The sequence below is a fragment of the Monodelphis domestica genome, chromosome 6 (genome assembly GCF_027887165.1).
Source record: "Monodelphis domestica isolate mMonDom1 chromosome 6, mMonDom1.pri, whole genome shotgun sequence".
Lineage (NCBI taxonomy): Eukaryota > Metazoa > Chordata > Mammalia > Didelphimorphia > Didelphidae > Monodelphis > Monodelphis domestica.
Window position 1 is genome coordinate 173,446,426 of NC_077232.1, and position 23,726 is coordinate 173,470,151.

Sequence of the window (23,726 nt, forward strand, 5' to 3'; positions counted from 1 at the left end):
GCTATATTCAGGCAGTTGCTTTTCCTCGGTGTTTTCACTCCCATAGTTTATCCTTTGCTTATGAATAGTGTTTTTTTCTCCTAAATCCCTGCAAATTGTTCAGGGACATTACACTGCCACTAATGGAGAAGTCCATTACGTTCGATTATACCACAGTGTATTAGTCTCTGTGTACAATGTTCTCCTGGTTCTGCTCCTCTCGCTCTGCATCACTTCCTGGAGGTTGTTCCAGTCTCCATGGAATTCCTCCACTTTATTATTCCTTTTAGCACAATAGTATTCCATCACCAACATATACCACAATTTGCTCAGCCATTCCCCAATTGATGGGCATCCCCTCGTTTTCCAGTTTTTGGCCACCACAAAAAGAGCAGCTATAAATATTTTTGTACAAGTCTTTTTGTCCATTATCTCTTTGGGGTACAGACCCAGCAGTGCTATGGCTGGATCAAAGGGTAGATATTCTTTTGTCGCCCTTTGGGCACAGTTCCAAATTGCCCTCCAGAATGGTTGGATCAGTTCACAACTCCACCAGCAATGAATTAGTGTCCCTACTTTGCCACATCCCCTCCAGCATTCATTACTTTCCTTTGCTGTTATGTTAGCCAATCTGCTAGGTGTGAGGTGATATCTCAGAGTTGTTTTGATTTGCATCTCTCTGATTATAAGAGATTTAGAACACTTCTTCATCTGCTTATTAATAGTTTTGATTTCTTTATCTGAGAACTGCCTATTCATGTCCCTTGCCCATTTATCAATTGGAGAATGGCTTGATTTTTTGTACAATTGATTTAGCTCTTTATAAATATGAGTAATTAAACCTTTGTCAGAGGTTTCTATGAAGATTTTTTCCCAATTTGTTGTTTCCCTTCTGATTTTAATTACATTGGTTTTGTTTGTACAAAAGCTTTTTAGTTTGATGTAGTCAAAATTATTTATTTTACATTTTGTGATTCTTTCTATGTCTTGCTTGGTTTTAAAGCCTTTCCCCTCCCAAAGGTCTGACATGTATACTATTCTGTGTTTACCCAATTTACTTATGGTTTCCTTCTTTATGTTTAAGTCACTCACCCATTTTGAATTTATCTTGGTGTAGGGTGTGAGGTGCTGATCTATTCCTAGTCTCTCCCACACTGTCTTCCAATTTTCCCAGCAGTTTTTATCGAATAGTGGATTTTTGTCCCAAAAGCTGGGATCTTTGGGTTTATCGTATACTGTCTTGCTGAAGTCGCTTTCCCCCAGTCTATTCCACTGATCTTCCTTTCTGTTTCTTAGCCAGTACCAAATTGTTTTGATGACTGCTGCTTTGTAATATAGTTTAAGGTCAGGGACTGCAAGGCCCCCATCATATGTGTTTTTTTTTCATTATTTCCCTGGATATCCTTGATCTTTTGTTCTTCCAAATGAACTTTGTTATGGTTTTTCCTAAATCAGTGAAGAAGTATTTTGGTAGTTCAATGGGTATGGCACTAAATAGATAAATAAGTTTGTGCAGGATGGTCATTTTTATTATATTGGCTCATCCTATCCATGAGCAGTTAGTGCTTTTCCAATTGCTCAAGTCTAGTTTTAGTTGTGTGGAGAGTGTTTTGTAGTTGTATTCATATAGTTCCTGTGTTTGTCTCGGGAGATAGATTCCTAGGTATTTTATTTTGTCTAAGGTGATTTTGAATGGGATTTCTCTTTCTAGTTTTTGCTGCTGAGCTGTGTTGGAGATATATAGAAAAGCTGATGATTTATGTGGGTTTATTTTGTATCCTGCAACTTTGCTAAAGTTGTTGATTATTTCAATTAGCTTTTTGGTTGAATCTCTAGGATTCTTTAAGTACACCATCATGTCATCTGCAAAGAGTGATAACTTGGTCTCCTCCTTGCCTATTTTGATGCCTTCAATTTCTTTTTCTTCTCTAATTGCTACTGCTAGTGTTTCTAGTACAATGTCAAATAGTAGAGGTGATAATGGGCATCCTTGTTTCACTCCTGATCTTATTGGGAATGCATCTAGTTTATCCCCATTGCAGATGATATTAGCTAATGGTTTTAGATATATACTATTTATTATTTTTAGGAATGACCCTTCTATTCCTATGCTTTCTAGTGTTTTTAATAGGAATGGGTGTTGTATTTTATCAAATGCTTTTTCTGCGTCTATTGAGATAATCATGTGGTTCTTGTTGGTTTGGTTGTTGATGTGGTCAATTATGTGGATGGTTTTCCTAATGTTGAACCAGCCCTGCATCCCTGGTATAAATCCTACTTGATCATGGTGAATGATCCTTCTGATCACTTGCTGGAGTCTTTTTGCTAGTATCCTATTTAAGATTTTTGCATCTATATTCATTAGGGAGATTGGTCTACAGTTTTCTTTCTCTGTTTTTGACCTGCCTGGTTTTGGAATCAGTACCATGTTTGTGTCGTAAAAGGAGTTTGGTAGAACTCCCTCTTTGCTTATTATGTCAAATAGTTTGTATAGTATTGGGATTAACTGTTCTCTGAATGTTTGATAGAATTCACTGGTGAATCCATCAGACCCTGGGGATTTTTTCTTAGGAAGTTCTTTGATGGCCTGTTGGATTTCATTTTCTGATATGGGATTATTTAAGAATTGTATTTCTTCTTCTGTTAGTCTAGGCAGTTTGTATTTTTGTATATATTCATCCATATCTCCTAAATTGGTGTATTTATTGCCATATAATTGGACAAAGTAATTTCTAATGATTGCCTTAATTTCATCTTCATCGGAGATGCTGTCCCCCTTTTCATCTTTAATGCTGTTAATTTGCTTTTCTTCCTTCTTTTTTTTAATTAGATTGACCAGTACTTTGTCTATTTTGTTTGTTTTTTCAAAGTACCAGCTTCTTGTCTTATTTATTAAATCAATAGTTCTATCACTTTCGATTTTATTAATTTCTCCCTTAATTTTTAGGATTTCTAGTTTGGTTTTCTGCTGGGGGTTTTTTAATTTGATCGCTTTCGAGTTTTTTCATTTGCATTTCCAATTGATTGATCTCTGCTCTCCCTAGTTTGTTAATATAAGCATTCAGGGATATGAATTTACCTCTGATTACCGCTTTGGCTGCATCCCAAAAGGTTTGAAAGGATGTCTCGCCATTGTCATTTTCCTCGATGAAATTATTGTTTCTATGATTTCTTCTTTAACTAAACGGTTTTGGAGTATCATATTGTTTAATTTCCAATTGGTTTTTGATTTGGTTTTCCATGTACCATTACTAATCATTATTTTTATTGCCTTGTGATCTGAGAAGGCTGCATTCATTATTTCTGCTTTTCTGCATTTGTGTGCTATGTTTCTGTGACCTAATGTATGGTCAATTTTTGTGAATGTGCCATGTGGTGCTGAGAAGAAGGTGTATTCCTTTTTATCCCTATTTATTTTTCTCCATATGTCTATTAATTATAATTTTTCTAAGAATTCATTCACTTCTTTTACCTCTTTCTTATTTATTTTTTGACTTGATTTATCTAAATTTGATAATAAGTCTCCCACTAATATGGTTTTACTGTCTATTTCTTCCTTCAGTTCTCCTAGTTTTTCCATTAGAAATTTGGGTGCTATATCATTTGGTGCATACAAGTTGATTAATGATATTTCCTCATTGTCTAAAGTCCCTTTTAACAAAATATAATTACCTTCAATATCCCTTTTGATCAGGTCTATTTTTGCTTTGGCTTTATCAGATATCATGATTACCACTCCTGCCTTCTTTCTGTCAGTTGAGGCCTAGAAGGTCTTACTCCATCCTTTAATTCTGACCTTGTGGGTGTCAACCCGCCTCATGTGTGTTTCTTGAAGACAACATATGGTAGGGTTTTGGATTCTAATCCACTCTGCTATTCGTCTACATTTTATGGGTGAGTTCATCCCATTCACGTTCAAAGTTATGATTGTCATTTGTGGACTCCCTGGCATTTTGATAGCCTTCCCTAATTCTAACCTTTTCTTCTTCGGCTCTACCTTTTAGTCCCGTGATTTACTTTGAATCATTCCCCCTTGTCCCCTCACTTTATGTTTCCCTTTTTAGTCCCTCCCTTTTTGTTCCCTCCCCCTCCCCCCTCTCTTTCCCTCCCTTTTTTTTTCCCTCTCCCCCTCCCCCCCTTGGTTTTCCCTTCTCACTACCCTTGTTGGGTAAGATAGAATTCAAGATCCCAATGGATCTGGATGTTTTTCCCTCTCAGAGTTGATTTCCCTGAGATTAAGGTTTAAGTAAAAAACCCTCTCTTCCTCTCCTTCTTATAGGAGTTTTCTTCCCCTCCCCTTCCCATGTGAATCTTTGCGTGAGAAAGATTATTCTATTTGGTCTTTCTTTACCCCCTACTTATACATTACATTTTCCCCACATGTTAGTATACATAGATTGATAGAGATGTAGTCCTTATAGAAGAGAGTTTGAGTAAAAGAAGAAGATAACATTTTCCCCCTTTCCTTAATATTTACCTTTTCAGGTATTCCTTGCTCTTTGTTTTTTGGTATCAAACTTTCCACAGAGCTCTGGTCCTTTCTTTGCAAAAAGTTGGAAGTCTTCTATTTTGTTGAATGCCCATACTTTCCCTTGGAAGTATATAGTCAGTTTTGCTGGGTAGCTGATTCTTGGTTGAAGACCCAGCTCTCTTGCCTTTCTGAAGATCATGTTCCATGCCTTACGATCATTCAGAGTAGAACTTGCAAGGTCTCGTGTGACTCTGATTGGCATTCCTTTATATCTAAATTGTCATTTTCTGGCTTCCTGTAGGATTTTTTCTTTTGTTTGAGAGCTTTGGAATTTGGCAATTACATTCCTGGGAGTTGTCTTTTGGGGGTTTAGTGTAGAAGGTGTTCTGTGAGCTCTGTCAGTGGCTGTATTACCCCCTTGTTCTAGAATCTCTGGGCAATTTTCTTTGATTATATCTTGTATCACGATGTCAAGTTTGGTGTTTATTTCTGGCTTTTCTGGAAGTCCAATTATTTTTAAATTATCTCTTCTCCCTCTATTTTCCAGATCTGTCACCTTGTTGGTGAGATATTTTATGTTCTCTTCTAATTTCTTGGTATTTTGGCTTTGATTTATTAATTCTTGCTCTTTTACACGATCGTTGTCTTCCAGCTGCCTGATTCTGACCTTTAAAGCCTGGTTTTCCTTTTCACTTTGGTCAAACTGGTTTTGTAGATGCGTGAATTTCTTTTGCATTATTTCCCACTTTTCCTCCCAGAAGGCTTCCATCTTTTTGGTCATTTCTGATTCAAATTCTTCATGTGTTTGTGGAGAGTTTCCATGTCCTTTGGAAGGTTTCGGAGCACTTTCTTGTGCATCGTCTTCTATCTCCTCTGTATTTTGTATTTTGGTTCCATAGAATGTGTCCAAAGTCGCCCCTTTCTTCTTTTTTTCCTTGGGATTTTGGGGCTTCTGTGCTTCTGTGGAGTTTGCCATCTCTGAATGGGGAGGATTAGCTTTTCTTATCTCTGTCTGGTGTTCAGAGGCTTTAGTCCTGGGCAGATTGTCAGTTCTATGAGCTTTCCCTGGGTTAAATTGAGTATGCCTTAAGGCAATGACTTTCACTGGAACTGGAATGGAAGGGTCGGACCAAGGGGCCACACTCTCCCCTGGCTCTATCTGCTTCCCTGCTGCTAAGGTGCCCCCTCGACTGGACTTGGTCGGGTTGCTTTCTGGAAGTTGCCTTCAGAATAGCTGGCCGTGAGGCTGTTTTGTCAGCCCTGAGGGTTGCTGTTGTTTCAGACGACCCTGCTCTCTGAGCGGGGCGGGGCCGCGGCTTCCCGGAGCCTTGGACTCTGCGCTCCTACCCCTTAGGTCCTAATGATCTCGAGTTCTGGCTTTTGAGGGGGGCCGTACCTTTTGATCCAGGTCCAGGTCCAGGAGTAAGATTCCCAGGGTTTATGCTGTTGATCGTTTTGAATTTCGGTACCTTAGGAGCTTATAGTTTGAGATCGGTCGGGAAGGGTTTTCCGGAGATCTGAACTTTAGCTTTCTCTAAGCCGCCATCTTGACTGGAAGTCTGAACTAATTTCTTTACAGGATTTTAAGTGTTTTTAGAAACATTAATTTTGACGTATAAGTTATTTTCCAATAAGTAATTTTAATTTACATTTCTTTGATTAGTAGCGAAGATGGGTGAGAAAACCTCGTATACTCAATATTTTTAACCTAAGCTTATCTTCCTAAATTCTCTGTTATTCTGAATTCTACTAGCCAGTATTCCCTGGCTGGCCCCATTGAGTACATGTGGAATCATATTTACTATTTTATATGGTTTCCACCATTAGACTGTAAGCTCTTTTAGGGCAAGGACTGTCTTCTTACCTTTCTTTGAAACCCCAGGGCTTAGCACAGCGCATAGCACATAGTAGATACTTTTTGATTGTTTTGATTGACTGGCTAATCACACAATGATACCTGAAGCTCATAAAGATCACCCCATGCCATTGCTTTGAATAGTCAAAGAAAATTTAAATTATGCTCAACACAATTTTAATAGTAAATATATTTCTTTATATTTTTATTCTCTGAAAACAGATCTATGATGTGTATACCACAAACACAGAAATCATTATATGTATACATTTGTTTTTATTCAATTTCATTTCTTCTCAAAATTCTGCTCCTCTACCTCTCCCAGATCATATGTATGCTGTATACTTATGTATATATACATATATGTATGCATGTATAGTATACAGTTATACAGTGACTATTAGCTAGTTTTCTGTCAATTCCTCTGCATGGTCTTTCCCCTGTATCTATCTGGTATGTGCCCCTTCCTAGTTGCTGTTTTGGAGACTCCTTGCTTCCCTCAAAGATCACCCCAAGTGTGACTTTCTGTAGGAAATCTCTTTTCAAAAATTACTTTGAATGTATTTCCTTATGAGGATACTTCTTTTTTCTCTGATAGAATGTGTGCTCTTTGGGAGCAGAGTTTTTTCTTCATCTTTTTTATCCCCAGTGCCTAGAATCATGCCTGATACAGGGTCGATGATCACTTAGTGGCCTGTGGCTTGCCTCTTATTATCATACCAGGCTCTAAGAATACCAAGATGAAAGTCAAACAATCCTTGTCCTTGAGGACCTTAATTAACAAGGTGGTTTTATAAAAGATGGACACCAAGAAATCAATACAAAATATTCCTAAACTAATTTGGGGGGCATTCTGACCACCAAGAAAATCAGGAAAGGCCTCTTGTCAAACAAAGGTTTTCATTTCCTTTTCTGGAGGGCATTCAACATGACTGGTGACTTTCTGACAACTGGATTGTATCACATAATTATTTTGTCAAAACATACTTGCATTTGTAAAACAAAGAAATACTCACATTATCTCTTTCTGGATTACATATTTTCACATAGAATAAATGATCCAAAAGCCAGTCTATGGGTTTATCTTTGTAGAACATTATTAAAAATTGCACTATGAAAGGTAAGTCTTTGGTTTTAAACAGTTTTCCTGTGGGGGTGGGGTGGGGAAGAAAAGAATTAATCCAATTAAATGCGTAAACTATTTATCACATACATATACTATTATTATATATTATATATATTATATTATATGTTATAAAACCATCAACTAATTAATAAATATCACACACCTATACTAAGTTAGGGAGACAATGACAAAATGAAAGTTCTGAACCTCAAGAAGCACTTACATTCTACAGGGAAAAGCAACATGTACACTTATAATTCAATATAAAATGTATACTAAGAAAATGTGAGGGAATTTGGGGGGAAACAGGAACATTTAGGAGAATTAGAGGCTTCATACAGCAAGCCGTGCTTGGGCTGTGCTTATAAAGAAGCTTTAGCCACTGATAATTCTTTATCATGATGTCCTAAAGGTAAATGTTTTTAAAGGACTCCCTTAGATGTAAAATTCAGGCAGCCTGAGGCTAGCAGTGTAGGGGGAAGAGAACAGGATCTGGATGTCCTTTTTTGGAATGTTCACTTTGGAAATGAGTCTCAAAAATGCTCTATGACTTTGGATAAATTAATTCACCTGTCTGGGTCTCAAATTTCTTCATCTGAGTAATCAGAGTTACACTAGAGGACTGATCTTGAAAATTCCTGGCAGCTCTAAAACCTTCTCACTCACTTCCCCACAGGGTTAAGACACTATTTTCTGAGATCACTGCTTGATGACATTGCAAGAGAAAAGGAACTTCTGGAGAACATAACCAAGCCTTCTTAGAATTCTAACGTCTAATTTCCTCATTCTTGGTTGTTTATTAGATGGTTTCCTGGATGCTCCATTGGGTCTGTGATCACACTGACATGCAAATCACAAAACATCCAGGCTTGTCCATCCTGAGTGGGCAACTCCTGAATACAGCTTCCTGAAAATCCCCTGAAGGGCTCTCCCTCCACATATCTTGGGAATTCTTCTGATATCTAAATGACATGAATGGAGAAGATTAAAGTTCTTTGAGGATGGGAACTATTTTTCCTTTTTTGTATCACTAGCAACTAGCACAATGCTTGGTACAAAGGAGGAATATAATATATAAATGCTTGTTGAATTTTATTAATATAAAATTTGTATTCATATAATTTATATAAAAGTGTATTCCTATAAAAAAACATTGCTAACTCTGAAGCAGGTTAATAACACAGTAATACTTCTAGATCTTTCATATGATGCCATTTTATAAAAACCCTTACCTTTCATCTTAGAATCAATACTTTGTATTGGTTCCAAGGCAGAAAAGTGGTAAGGGTTAGGCAATGGGAGCTAAGTGACTTGCCCAGGGTCATACAGTTAGGAAGAATACATTATTTTTAGACTAGATTTTCATTTGATGATTTATTTTGAATGAAGTACAGAATTGTGGATAATACATTTAAAAATCCTTACCTCCTATCTTAGCATGAATACATAGTATTTTTTCTAAGGTAAAAGAGTGCTAAGGGCTAAGCAATGGAGGTTAAGTGACTTGTCCAGGTAGGTAGTGTCTAAAGCCATATTTGAACCCAGAACCTCCTCTCTTCTACCCTGGCTCTCTATCCACTGGGCCACCTAGTTGCCCCTGGGAATATTTTTAATAATAAAAATATGAACAGCTAGCATTTACATAGCACTTGAAAGTCTGCAACTTAAAAATAAAAACCATTTATTTCTCTGTTCCCTTCCTGATATTTTTTATGTATATGATGGGATTTATCCAACTTTTTGAAGGCAGGGACTGTTTTTTATCTTTGCATTTCCAGCACCAATCCAGTGCCTGACACACAGAAGGGATTTAAAAATGCTTATTGAGTGTGGATTGATTTTGTGGCTATGATCATATTGTTATAGTTAAGGTAGTTGTACATCCTGTTGTGGTCTATTTTTCATTTGGTATCACTTCCTAAAAATGGTTCTATATTCCTTTCTCTTCTTCATATTTGTTATTCTTAATTGTGCTGTATGTCAAGAACCAAGAATCTATGATTTTGTCAGGAGCACTGATGCAGATTGCTATCCAATTATGATTTCCTGGATAAGTCTTAAGAGAATTACATGAGGCTCCAGATTGGTCATGCAGCTATAACCTGCCAGAAACAGGGTATAGACATTGATCTTCCTAACTCCAGGTCCAGCACGGTCTACATTACACTGTCCCGCTCCCTCGCCTTTTTAACAGTTCTTGGCCATGTGGGTGGTTTAAAAGTTATGTGCCATTAAATATGAAATCATCACAAATTGTTCCCTATGTTTTTTCCCTTTGAAAAAAACATTTTTAGGGATATAGTTTTAGTATAAATGAGGGGTAAAAAAGCATTCTATGGCTAACTTTCTAACTATTATTATATACTACCAAATTATTTTCCCAAAAGATACAGCTTCAATTCACAGGCTCATCAGCGCGGTGATTTGGTTCTTGTTGACACATGGCAGACTTCCATCCTTGTAAAGTCTGTGTTGGCCAGCATGGGTGTCATCTAATCCAACGTTATGAACATATGTGATACTGGCATATGCATACATATGGGAGTGAGGGGGAAGGATGATTTTGCATGTAGTTTCCTCTACCAGAAATCAAAGGAAAGCTCAGTTGCCCATAGTTCACTCTCCCTCCCCACATTCTTTTTTTTTTATTTTAAATCAGAGCATTCTCTTCTCTCCAGGCTTTCAGTATTCTTTCCCACTCAGGGATAACCCGCAAAAGTTTGGCAATTGCATTAAATTCATTTCAACTAAGATTTATGAATTATTTATGAAGTAATTATTACTCAAGAGATACTGAGAATATAAAGGGAGGCAAACAAGTCTCTAAACTCAAGAAGCTTGTATTCTTCTGTGAGGATAAAATATATAGTAAGGGACACTGATCAAAGAAATTTCTTCTATGAATTGTAGTTTCATAACTTCTCTATAACTTAGGAGTCTCTGAGAGATCAAGGGGAAAAAGCAAAAGGACCTATTTATACAAAATTATAGCAGCTCATTTTGTGGTGGCAAAGAATTGAAACTAAGGAGATGTCCATCAACTGGGGAATGGCAGGACAAGTTGTGGCATGTGATTGTGATGTGATACCATTGTGAGAAATGATGAGCAGGATGGTTTTGGAAAAACCTGAGACGATCTAGATGAACTGATGCAAAGTGAGCAGAACCAATAGAACATCATATACATGGTATTAGCAATACTGTCATGACCAACAGTGAAAAACTTAGCTACTTGGATCAACTCAATGATCCATGACAATTCCAAAGGACCCATGATAAAAAATACTATCCAAGAGGAGCTAGTAGCTCCAAGTGTAGCTGGAGTCAGGAGTCAAGAGAAACTGGGTTCAAATTTGGCCTCAGACATTTCCTGGCTGTGTGACCTCTCCAAGTCACTTCACCTTGTTAGCCTAGCACTTGTCCTTCTTTCTTAAAAGTTGTTACAAAAACACAAAGTAAGGTTTTAAAAAACAAATGCTACCTACTCCAAGAGAGAGAAGCAATGAATTCTCAATGCATATCAAAGCAAATTTTTTCTTTCCTTTCCTTGCTTTAAAACAATTCAACACAGATAATATAGAATTATGTTTTGCATGCTTTCATATATATATAATGAGTATCATGTTGTTAAGTCTTCTCAATAGGTGATGAAGGGGGGTTAAAGGGAGGGAGAGAATTTTTAATTCAAAATTTAAGAAAACAAATGCAAAAAAACATGAAAAAAACCCCAAAACTTGGGAACTTTTTATATTTGCCTAAGAGCACACCAAAAAATTAAATGTCTTATTCACAGTCATATAGCTAGTTTGTGTCAGAAGTAGGGATCTGAATTCAGATATTCCTGTCATGTTATTTCCCAGCTCTTTTGAATAGTCCTTTCCTTTGACATCTCCCCTCTTTTGTAATATAGCCATCATTTATTATGATTTTAAATGTTTCACAGCTAGGTGATGTAGTCGATAGGTCTTTGTGTTGAGAAGCCTCAGTTTCCTCATCTGTAAAATGAATATTAATATAGTGTCTACCTTGAAGGGTGGTTGGGAAGACAAAAGGAGATAATGCAAAGTAACAACTTATAAACCGTAAGGCACTCTAAAAATATTGGCTCTTATTTTTATTATGGTAGAGGAAACTAGCTGGAAAATGGAGTATATTAGAAGGAATTTTTCCCATTGACATTTTCAGGAATATACTGCCTAAAATATCATTATTATTTTGTATATTTATGAGTGAATGAAACCAAATTAAATCTCTTTTGACGTGGCATATGCTTGCTTTACTCATAAAAAAATTCTAGGTATATTAGCATTATTTAGAATACCAATATCAAATGATTCAGTTAAAATAGTTACTTTTATAGAAACTATTTCTTTATACCACTATAGTTTCATAGTAAGGCCCTCCTTAAATTCTTGAGAACTCTCATGAGTTCTCATAGCTATTTAAAAAAACCAGAATCTTGGTTCAAAGAAAACAGAGAAATTACTTACCAATAAAACCAAGCTTTGAGAATTCAAGTACAAGCCAATCAGAGGTTTGTGCAATTGCAAAATCCTTCATTGCCATAACGTACCTTGGCTTGGCTACAATATCATCTTCTAGCTGGGGGGGAAAAAAAAGCAAAACCCAAATGGCATTAGTCCTTCATGGCTTTTGATGAATAAATAAAATGAGCTTTAAGTCTGAAATATAATCACCTGCTTTCACAGGACCAAAAAGAGATATAATCTGATGAGAGAATGCTATTAGTTTAACTTGCACTGACCTAAGAGACTTTGAATTGATTTTCTGATAGTGGGAGAGGACAGATTAAATTGCTCTCTCTCTCTTTCTCTCTCTCTCTCTCTCTCTCTCTCTCTCTCTCTCTCTCTCTCTCTCTCTCTCTCTCTCTCTCTCTCTCTCTCTCTCTCTCTGGATCATTGTTTTGTTTTGCTATCCTCCCAGGACAGATTTTTCCCTTACTTATGTGAGAGAGAAAAAATCCAGAGACTTTTGGAAGGAAAGCATGGTGGAGCTGCAAGGATTCCACCAGCAGCAGGGGATGGGCACAGGGAGAAGGTTTGGAACTCTGAAAGCAAAAAAAACAAAACAAAACAACCCTGAGAGAGTCATGCTCTCTTGACTGAGACCTGCTAAGGAAAAGTTCCATTCTTTGACTGGATCCGGATCCCAGAAACCTTTCTCTTCCTGAAACCTGATCCCAATCCTCCCAGATCAACAAGTGGGCAAAGACCTGAAGAAGGAAGAGTCCACAAGAAGACCTGCTATAATCTCCCTTTACCCTGAATTTAAGACACCTGCGATGCTGTGCCAAAAGCCAGGGTTCACTGCTCTGAACCCTTCAGGCTCTCAGGCCACCAAACCTGAGTTGGCTAACTTTGTGGGGGAAGAGTTTATTTAGATAGGGATCCCTTCCTCCCTCTTTCCTTTTAACCCCAATCCATCATCCATTTCAAGCTTGTCCTTCAATTTTGTTTTCATAGAATAAACCTGTTATCAAAACCTTTAACTGACTCAAGCCTCAGTAAAGGGCAGTCACAGCTGAATTGGGGAGAGAAGTGACCTCTCTCTCCCTAGAAGGAAGAAATTTATCATTTAAGAAGAGCCTGGCAATAGAGAGAGAAAAGGCAGACACATTGAGGGACCATAACCAGAGAGGATTGAAGGGGGGAAAAAACAGACTCACCCTTCTTCTATCTCTTGACTTAACTATAATATCATCTCCTCCTCCTTTGTCCTTGCCTTGAGGGAAGAAGGAAGACTCCATTCTCTCCCTCTCTTCTCTCTCAACACAACCCCATTATTACCCTTATTTTCATTCCCATACTTATATTTCTTGTAAGGGAGTACCATGCATAAGAGTACACTGATGAAGCATCCTGGTATTATTTGTGCTAGATATGACCATATGTCTGAGGTTCGATATGCTGGATATTTTTTGCAAATGGGTAATGGAGCTGAACTGGGTGATTTCACCAGAGTGGTTTTTGCATCCAGGACAAACCTCATAAAACCACCAAGGCAGTTTTTGGATTTTCATGTCTAGAGCTTCCAGGGCAGAGAAGCAACTCTACTAACTGGTACAGAAGCAGAGTAAACTCAAGAAGGGTAGAAAATGCAACAATAGCACGTTATACTGGATATAGCATTGGATTTGAACTTAGGAAGAAACATTTCCAAATCTTGCCTCAGACACTTATACTGAGGGCCCAGGGAAATCACTTAACTTTTCTGAATCTTAGTTTCTCCAATTGTAAAATGAGGAATTTTGATCTCTAATGTTGCTTCCAACTCTAAATCTATAATTCTATAATATCACATGTATGTTAAATTGAGGATCAGTTATGTGACCAATAAGATGGAGGACTGGATATTGTCTCTCATCTTGACAACTTCTCAAACCTCACCACAACAGAAATTATGCACCACAACAAAGCAATGTTCGCTACCTCCATGGAACAAGACGCTAAGATCTACCCAAATAAAAATAAAATAATACTACAAGAATTAATGCCAACAAGCTCAATCAGCACTCCCTCTCTCATTTTACCACCCACAAGGTTGCACTAGCCAACTCAACCCATGGACTTGCAAAAAAAAAAATGAAACTCATTCCTATTTTTATCTTTCCAATGTTATGGAGATTCAAGCTCCAAACTGTAGAATTTTTCCAGAATTCTGGGAAATAGCCAGAATCCCACCAGTGCTCTGTGCTAAAAAAAAAAAAAACGTCTTTGCAGGAGAATGGAGAAACCTAGGGGATAGCTTTACCCGGAGTTTAACCCCACTCCCTATCCGCATTCCTCCTTCTCCCTGAGCCTGAGAGATCCAAACATTAACTGACAGAAAAAAATTCCAGCTATAATAGCACCAGCTTGGCAGCACTATGAATTGTTAGACCAGGTCACTAAGGAATAAACAGAATGAGATAGGACAATAGGAGACTATGTGGGGTTATTTGTCATTCCACTAAGCCTAAAAGTTCAAGATATAGCCAGAGCTAGTTTTGTCCCTGCAAAAGTCACCGAGGCAGAGACCTTGGCTGGGCCATGTGGTTCTAAGGCAGAAGAGTGGTAAGGGCTAGGTAATGGGGGTTAAGTGACTTGCCCAGGGTCACACAGCTTGAAGCTAGGACCTCCCATCTCTAGACCTGGCTCTCAATCCACTCAGCCACCCAGATGCCTATTTCCTTAATTTCTGAGTAAAATTTAACATGACTCGATATTTATATTAAAAGTATAATGTTCCCACACTTGCAACCTATTAGTCCAAACATTTATTTGGAGGTGTTTGGAGCCAAATGAGTTGGCTCACATTTATTTTTGTGGGTCCACATTTTTTTTAATTTGGAAAATTTCATTCATTAACTTAGAATTTTTCCCCCATGGTTACAAGATTCACGTTCTTTCCCTTTCCTTCCCCCAAATCCCTTCCTATAGCCAATGCACAATTCCATTGGGTTTTACATGTGTCATTGATCAAGACCTATTTCCCTATTATTGATATTTGCACTAGGGTATTTGTTTAGGGTCCACATCCCCAATCATATTTCCATCAACCCATGTGATCAAGCAATTGTTTTTCTTCGGTGTTTCTGCTCCCACTGTTCTTCCTCTGGATGTGGACAGTGTTCTTTCTCATAAGTCCCTCAGAATTGTCTTTGATCATTGCATTGCTGTTAGTAGAGAAGTCCATTACATTCAATTGTGTCATAATATATCAGTCTCTGTGTACATTGTTCTCCTGGTTCTGCTCCTTTCACTCTGCATCAATTTCTGGAGGTTGTTCCAGTTCCCATGGAATTCCTCCACTTTATTATTCCTTTGAGCACAATAGTATTCCATCACCAACATATACCACAATTTGTTCAGACATTCCCCAATCGAAGGGCATCCCCTCATTTTCCAAAAGAGCACGGCTACAAATATTTTTGTACAAGTCTTTTCCCTTATAATCTCTTTGGGGTGCAAACCCAGCAGTGCTATGGCTGGATCAAAGGACAGGCAGTCTTTTATCGCCCTTTGGGCATAGCTCCAAATTGCCCTCCAGAATGGTTGGATCAATTCACAACTCCACCAGCAATGCATTAATGTCCCAATTTTGTGTGAGTCTACTTTTTTAAAGTTCTAACAAGCCCATTAAGAGACTAGCACCATACTTCATGGTTCAGTTCAATGACATACTAATAGTCTCTAAAACAAACATTTTCAGTTTTTAGTATTCTGTAGGAGTAAATTAATGCAATTTGCTTATATCTGATACAGGCTGTTTATAACACCTCATTTTGAAAAATCAGCATTTGGAATAGGATTTGCCCAACCAAGTTTACAACATGTAGAAAGTGGCAGAGGTAGGATTCAAACCTGGGTTGATTTTTTTTTACTCTGAATTTCATTTTTTTAAAATTGCTTGATATAAAAATACACAGACAAATATTTTTGGCTAACTCCACGTTAAAAATATTGGCTGGATGCATACTAGTTCCAACGTTATTCACAAAAGACCTTTGAGGGATGGTCTCTGCCTTCAGGGAGCTTCAAGTAAGATCTCAGCATTGGAAGGAAACTCAGAGGTCATCTAGTCTACTTCATTTCTTAATAAGAATCCTATATCCCAAACAACTGGCAATAGCCCATTTTTTTGTATTTTATTTCCTCTAAAGTTACTTATTATCTACTTTGTATAGAAAGAGGGAAGGGTAGGAGATGGGGGGAAGGAGGAAGGGAAGGAGAAAGGAGAGACAAAGGGAAGGAGGGAGAAATAGATGACACAGTGAATAGAGTACTAGACCTCAAGTCAGGAAGACCTGAGTTTATATCTGGCCTCAGACACTTACTAGCTGTGTGACTCTGGGCAAGTCACTTACCTTCTGTTGGCCTTAATCCACTGGAGAAAGAAATGATAAACCTCTCTAGTATTCTTGCCAAGAAAACCTCATGGACAATCCACGGGATCACACATTGTAAGATGTGACTGTACAATAACTAATATTATTATCTATATATCCTAATTCTATGCATGTTGTTCCTGCTAAAAATGTGAGCTCTTGGGGGCAGCTGGGTGGCTCAGTGGATTGAAAAGCAGGCCCAGAGATGGGAGGTCCTGGGTTCAAGTCCGGCCTCCAACACTTCCTAGCTGTATGACCCTGGGTAAGTCACTTAACCCTCCTTGTCTAGCCCATGCCATTTTTCTGCCATAGAACTAATATATAGTATTGATTCTAAGACAGAAGGTAAAGGTTAAAAAAAAAGAATTTAAACTCCTCAAAGACAAGGATTCTTTTTTGCTTTTTTCCTTTGTTTCCCCAGTTCCTTGCACTGGGATTGGCACATAGTTGGAGTTTAATAAATACTTATTGAACACTGAATTTTCTTCTTCCACAAAATACCTGTGCTTAGACAAATAAAAATTAAGCCAGATTATCTTGGTATTCACTTACTTTTTAAAAATCCTTACATTCTATCTCAGAATCAATACTGGGTATTGGTTCCAAGGCAGAAGAGTGGTAAGGGCTGGCAATGGGGGTTAAGTGACTTACTCAGGGTCACACAGCTAGGAAGTGTCCACCCAACTGCCCCTTAATAAATTCTGTTTGAATTAACATGATTCTGGTAATGAAAGATAAAATAGAATGCAGGTAGAATGCATAGTGAAAACTAGCAAATAACAACAGAAAAGAACAGAGAGAACAAAGTAATGGAGCTGCTGAAATCCTCAATCAGTAGTAAAACGGACTACTTCTTCAATGGTAATTAATGAAGAGCCTATTTGAAGCATGGGCTCTTGTATATGGATTTACAGCCTCTAGGAAAATAATAATGCCCTTCACATGTGCAGAAAAGGTAACCTCAAGAGATATTGCAGATTTGATTCCAGACCACTGCAATAAAGCAATTTTTTGGTTTCTGAGTCAATATAAAAGCTATTTTATACTATCTATTAAGTGTGCAATAGTATTACATCCAAAAAAAACCCCAATGTACATTTCTTAATTAAAATGTACTTTATTGCTAAGAAATGCTAACCACCATCTGAGCCTTTAGGGAGTTGTAAACTTTTTGTTGGTGGAAGGGCTTGCCTTGAAGTTCATGGCTGCTGACTGATTAGGCTGGTGGTTGCTGAATGTTGGGGTGGCTGTGGCAATTTCTTAAAATAAGACAACAGTGAAATTTGCCACATTGATTGATTTGTATTCAGTCAAACACTTAAGAGGCCACTGTAGAGTTATTAACTGGCCCAATTTCAATATTATTTTGTCTCAGCAAATAGGGAAGGCACAGGAAGAGGGAGAGAGTCAAAAACAGTTTGTTGTTAGAACAGTCAGAACACATGCAACATTGCAGATTACGCTTATGCTACATGGCCTAGGTTCATGCTGACTCAAAATATTTGCATAGCATAACGATCACTGATTACAGATCACCAGAACAACTATACTACTACTACTAATGAAAAAGTTTTAAATATTGTAAGAATTACCAAAATGTGACAGAGACACAAGATGGGAGCATGATGGTGGAAAAATGGCACCAATCACCTTCCTTGATGCAGTTGCCACAAACCTTCAATTTGTAAAAAAAATATGCAATACTCCTAAGCATGACAAAGCAAAATGCAACAAAATGAAGTATGCCTATACAAATGTCAGAAACTTAACAAAATTGTGTTGACTGGCTAAATTGAATCTAACAGTTGTAACGGGGCTGCTAGGCTCTTTAGTCTGGAAGCATCAAACACATGGCCAACACACACTTGTTCAGCCAGACTAAAAAGTGATTGCAAAATCATGTGACAAAATTAATGAAAATACAATAGAATACAGATAATGCTATTATGTAGTTTTCTAAGTATGAAGCCTGACCAGTTTCCTTTCTATTTGAGTTTGGTACTATTGCACTAGTCAATGATACTTGGCCCTTTTTAATATCCATATTAATCATCTAGCTTCCACTTGAGAATTTTACCCTACCCCAGTTGCAGGACCAGGGAAACCACCACTTTCCAAGGCAACCCATTTCCATGTTTGGGAAGTTCAAGTTCTTAAGCAGTCTTTTTTTTTCCCTTTCCACTGAGAAAAAAAAATATATTCCCTTTGTAGCTCCCACAAAGAAAGTGTTATTAGAAGGAAACTTTGAACTTGGGTCTTCTTGGCTCTAAATCCATCACTCTAATCCTGGAAGACATCATCAGACAACAAAAACTTATAAAATACCTGCTGTGTTCTAGGTACTTGGAAAGGATGAAAGCATAGTGAATGGGGGTGGGGGGGTAGGGAAGACTCTGTCTTGTCTCAAAGGGTTTCTTTAGTTCCTGGTCCAAGTATTGTCTAAGGAATACCTGTATAACTCAGAACAAATCACTTGCCTGCACCGGGAGGGGGAAGGAAAGGTAAGGAGTGTGGAGAAGAGAGAAATTATAAGAAAAGACATGCAAAGGACAGAAGCTGGAGATGGGTTATCTGTCAGTCAAATGAAGATTCCAATTGGAATATGACTGGGAAACAAGTTGGAGACGAGTCAACTGTTTGACTGGATTCAAAAAGGCTTTTGGCTTGCTGGCTGAGGTGAAGGAAGAAGCTAGTTTTATCTCTGGGACTTAAGATAATCAAATTGGAGGTGACCTGGCTGATTTGAAGGCAGAAGAAGAAAGACAATAGTCCTCATATATCTCTCTGACTGGTTCAGTTTCATGCTAGTGACTGAATTGCCATTTCTCTCAATATCCTCCAATCCAACACTCACTGCAGAGAATAGGGATATCCTACCCCTCTTACCTCCATCCTCCACCCTTATCCTGTCTTCTCCAAATAAACCCTTTGTTTGACAAAGAAGATTAAGAACTATTTCATTGAAACCTCATAGCTCACACTGAGTGACTTGAGGGAGACTGAAGAAGGAGGGAGGGGAGGCTGAAAGGCTTCTGAAGAGGGAAGTACAAAGGGAGGAGGTTAGGCAAAAAGAAGATAACTATGTGATTCATTAGTTATCTAGTATACCATCAAATATACCCCTCAAATATCATCTATTATAGATGGCAAGTTTTATCATATAACTTTAGAAAACTTACGGAGAAATTTGTCATATGTAATTGAGAAAAAATTTTAAATTAAAAACCAAATATTTTCTGAGGATGAATCTCTTCAGACTGGAGGACCCACTGGTGAGGAAGGTTTGCAAAAGAAGACACTGAGTTTAGGAGGTCACGTGGTGACATATCAGGACAAGAAACCTTTAAATATCCTTTTATGTCTCCTTAAGTCCCCAGAGTTATGCATTCTTTGCTTCAGCAGCAGCTAGTATACTGCTGAAATGGGCACTCCTCAGTCAGAATTCCTCTCCATAAGGGACTTCAGCCTAGCTTAGGGATCCCAGAGGCAGGGGCAGGTCATGACTATTTGGAAATGAAAGTTGACATGCCTTGACCAGGGGATGATGGGGTGGGGGAAACTAAAGACACGGACATTGACATGTCATCCGATTAGAAAGGAAAGAGCAAACAGAGTATGTATCCCCTTGCTACAAGGACCCTAGAAGACCGTTTATCCTTAAGGTCTTACCCAGGATTATGGAACAATGAAGTACTTGACAGGCATGCAGCAGGGTAGGGGTGAGATAAATGATATCTTCCTCATCATCTTACTTACTGACTTCTAGTAGCTACAGATAAAGGAAGCAAAGTTAGTTAGGAGGAGCCTGGGATAGTCAGGGGGTTGTAGAGCTGGCTATCTGGCATTTCTTTGGGGGAGATCCAAAGCTGGTCCTCAATACTGAGACTACTCAATCTGGGCAGTCAGGAGGCTGGTCCCCCAACTATGAGTTCAATCTAAGTTGCATGGGGGAAATCCTTGGACAAATTAATCCACTATACTTCTTTTCTTGCAAGTTAAATGCTGACTCAATGTCTGGAACAGTTTGGAAAAGTTCCTAATTGAACACTGCCCCTGTCTCAGGTCCTGAACCTATCTATGGAACTTCGCACCTAAAAGGGGTCCTGAAACGTTCTGAAGAATTCCAAAACTCACATGTCAAAGTCACCCAGCAGGTAGCTCTGTCATTGCCAATGGTGACATTCACTGTGGCAGAGGTCTCAAAAGTGAGAGCCTACCAGAGCAACTTTGCCTTGGTCATCCCAGTTGGCTTGGGACTAAAAGATGTAGCGCAACTGACCCTCAACCTCTGGTTCTCCTTAGGTGCTAGCCAAATGTAATCAGGGACTTGCAAATTCTACAAAGATACTGTTCAGAACTTTGTGGCCATCCTACCATAGGGTAAGAAGTGATATACTTCCCTGATCTGTGGAAATTGGAAGATTGTATTCATTAAGACCATGCCTAGAAGGCACTCTCTCTTCTCTGGCTCTTATAATCTGTGTTGTTCAGTTGTTTTTCAGTTGTGAACAACTCTTTGAGACTCCATTTGAGGTTTTCTTGGCAAAGATACTGGAGTGCTTTGCCATTTTGTTCTCCAGATACTTATACAGATAAGGAAATTGAGGCAAAAAGAATTAAGTAGGAAAAATATTCTAAATTAATTAATTAAATATATTTGTTTTTTTTTTTTTAAGGGGTAAGTGACTTGTCTGAGGCCACACAGCTGGTAAGTATCTAAAGTTAGATTTGAACACAGTAAGAGGGATCCTCTTTTTGCTAGCATTCTATCCACTATACCACACAGCTGCCCTTAGTATCTCTAATTTCCTTCAAGTCTTAGCCCATGTATCACCTATTATGGGAAACCTTTCCTACTGCTCATAGTTGTCAGCATTCTTAATAAATGTGTTTTGGATTAGATTGAATGAATTTGAAACTGGCTTATAAACTTATATAAACTGACAGAAGTGGAGCTGCTATAATTTAGAGGGTGCTAATGTTTTCTTTTTTTTTAAACCCTTGCCTCCCATCTTGTGATCAATACTATGTATTGGCTTCAAGGCAGAAGAGTGGGAAGGGCTAGGCAATGGGGGTCAAGTGACTTACCCAGAGTCACTCAGCTGGGAAGTGTCTGGGGGCCAGATTTGAACCTAAGATCTCCCATCTCTAGGCCTGGCTCTCAATCCACTGAGCTACCCAGCTGCCCCCAGAGTGCTAATGTTTTATGAGATGTAATGTTAATCCTATCTAATAATAAGACTCAGTTTGAGAGGAAAGAACAGACTGACGGCAAATTTTTCTAACAAGGGGATCTTTGAAACAAAATCAGGAAAAAGCAGTCATTGAGTCAAGCTAGGAAAGCATTTGTAATGCTACACAGGGGCTGGTGAGCTAAATTTGCATGCTCTGTTTACTATTACTTTCTTTTGTTCTTAGAAGAACCCAAGAGCAAGGATGGGAGCAGTTCAAATTTCTTGAAAGCAAATTTGCTTCTAAACTTACTCATGAAGAGTGGGCTACATGGAACCCTCCCCCCCCCAAATGCAAATAAATCCTATAAAGGCTTTTCTCTGATCAGGGGATCTAAATGAGTTTAAGTTCTTTTTAGAAAGATGAACAGACAGTGGTATATTGGAAAGATTGGTGGATGATAGATTAGGGACAGCCAGAGAAGGGTATGGACCAGAAACTCACATTTGATGGATGATGAATCCAGAATCCATAAACATAGTTAAATTAATTACAAAACTCATTTTTAGCATTATGTTTCCAGACATAAGAAAACAACATGATTTAATGGATGAAACTTTGGTCTAGTGAATAAAGTAACTCCCCAAAAGTTTAAAAAAAGGTACATGCTGAGGGCCTTGTAGTCAATGGACAGTTTTTAGCTAAGTGAACTGTCCTGCTCTACCTAGCTATCTGCTGATCTGCACCTCTCCTATCAGATTAAGTAAGAGGGTAACCAGCACATGCTTTCATCTTCTTGGAGCAGATTGGATTAAATTGTCATGTTTTCTTGCTGGGGGCTTTGGATTTGATCATCGAATGTACATATTCTACTCAACTCCATCTCCTGGCTCTGTGACTTTCCACTAGCTGTCCCCATTCTTGGACTGTTCTCCTTTACCTTCACCTCTTAAGAGTCCCTAGTTTCCTTCAAGAGCACCTTTTAAAATTTTTTTAATTTAATTTTTTTAACCCTTACCTTCTGTCTTAGAATTAATACTGTGTGTTGGTTCCAAGGCAGAAGAACTAGGCAATGGGGATTAAGGGTCTTGCCCAAGGTCACACAGCTGGGAAATGTCTAAGGCCAAATTTGAACCCAAGACTCTAGGCCTGGCTCTCCATACACTGAGCCACCTAGATGCCCCCCAAGAGCACCTTGTACAAAAAATCTTTCTTGTTTCGATCAACAGCCAGTATCCCCTTATCCAAGATTACAATGTGATCTGCTATGCAAGTGTCCTGTCTTTATATGCATATGCACACACATGTGCTCCCACACACATTTTGTCTCTCCCATGAGAACACCAGCTCCTTAAGAGCAGGGATTTTTCCGGGGCTGCTAGGTTAGTGGATTGAGAGAGAGATTGGATCGAGAGATGGAAGATCCTGGGTTCAAATCTTGTCTCAGACATTTCCTAGTTATGTGATCTTGGGCAAGTCACTTAACCCCCATTGCCTTGTCTTGGAACAAGTATCCTTTCTAAAATAGAAGGTAAAAAAAATTTTTAAGAGCAGGGATTTTTCCTAGTAAAAATATCAAACAGAACAGGATCCCATAGCACATCACTATGATCCCACCTTCCATACTGACATTAATCCATCCCAACTATTCATTGATATTCCCTGGGTCTAGAGACCAGGGCTCTAAGCCAAGTTGCTTTTAAGAAATTACACAGAGCCCTCAATGATACTAAAGTATTCAAGGAGCCCCATTTTTTTTGAATAGTTGTATTCTCCCAAAAGTACCCTCTTGGTACAAATGATGGAATACATCAAGTGGGAGAGTATTAAAATTAAATATAATCGGGAAGCTAAATGGCTCAGTGCTTTACCATTTTCTTGTCCTATGTGTTCTCATTTTACAGACGAGAAACTGTAGCAAATAGAGGCTAAGTGACATACTCAGTCAGGGTCACACAGTAAATATCTAAGATCAGATTTGAACTCAGATCTTCCTGACTTCAAGACTGGTGTCCTATTCACTGTACTGTCTATCTGCCCTTCTACATTATAATTAAAATAATTAATTTTATAAATAAGATAATTATAAATAAAATAATTAAAATAAAATTATTTTTATAAGATTTAAGGAGACCAAAAGAACAGCTAGCTCTTTTCTAGAATAGGATAAGGCTCAAATTTTGAGAGCTAGACATCCTTGATGGGGGCTAAGTCTAGAGAAAGTTTATAAAAAAAC

The 23,726-nt window shown here is 38.2% G+C and overlaps 1 protein-coding gene across 2 annotated transcripts in view; it reads right to left on the bottom strand.

The window, feature by feature from the left end:
• The window catches only part of MGAT4D (MGAT4 family member D), a 135,924-nt gene that overhangs the window by 13,675 nt on the left and 98,523 nt on the right, over nt 1-23,726 (bottom strand). For both annotated transcript variants that reach the window (XM_007496299.3, XM_007496298.3), the window contains exons 8-9: nt 11,922-12,033; nt 7,322-7,452 (exon numbers count right to left, since the gene is read on the bottom strand). In XM_007496299.3, the coding sequence (XP_007496361.1) occupies nt 7,322-7,452; nt 11,922-12,033 (243 nt within the window). The remainder of the gene's footprint in view (nt 1-7,321; nt 7,453-11,921; nt 12,034-23,726) is intronic.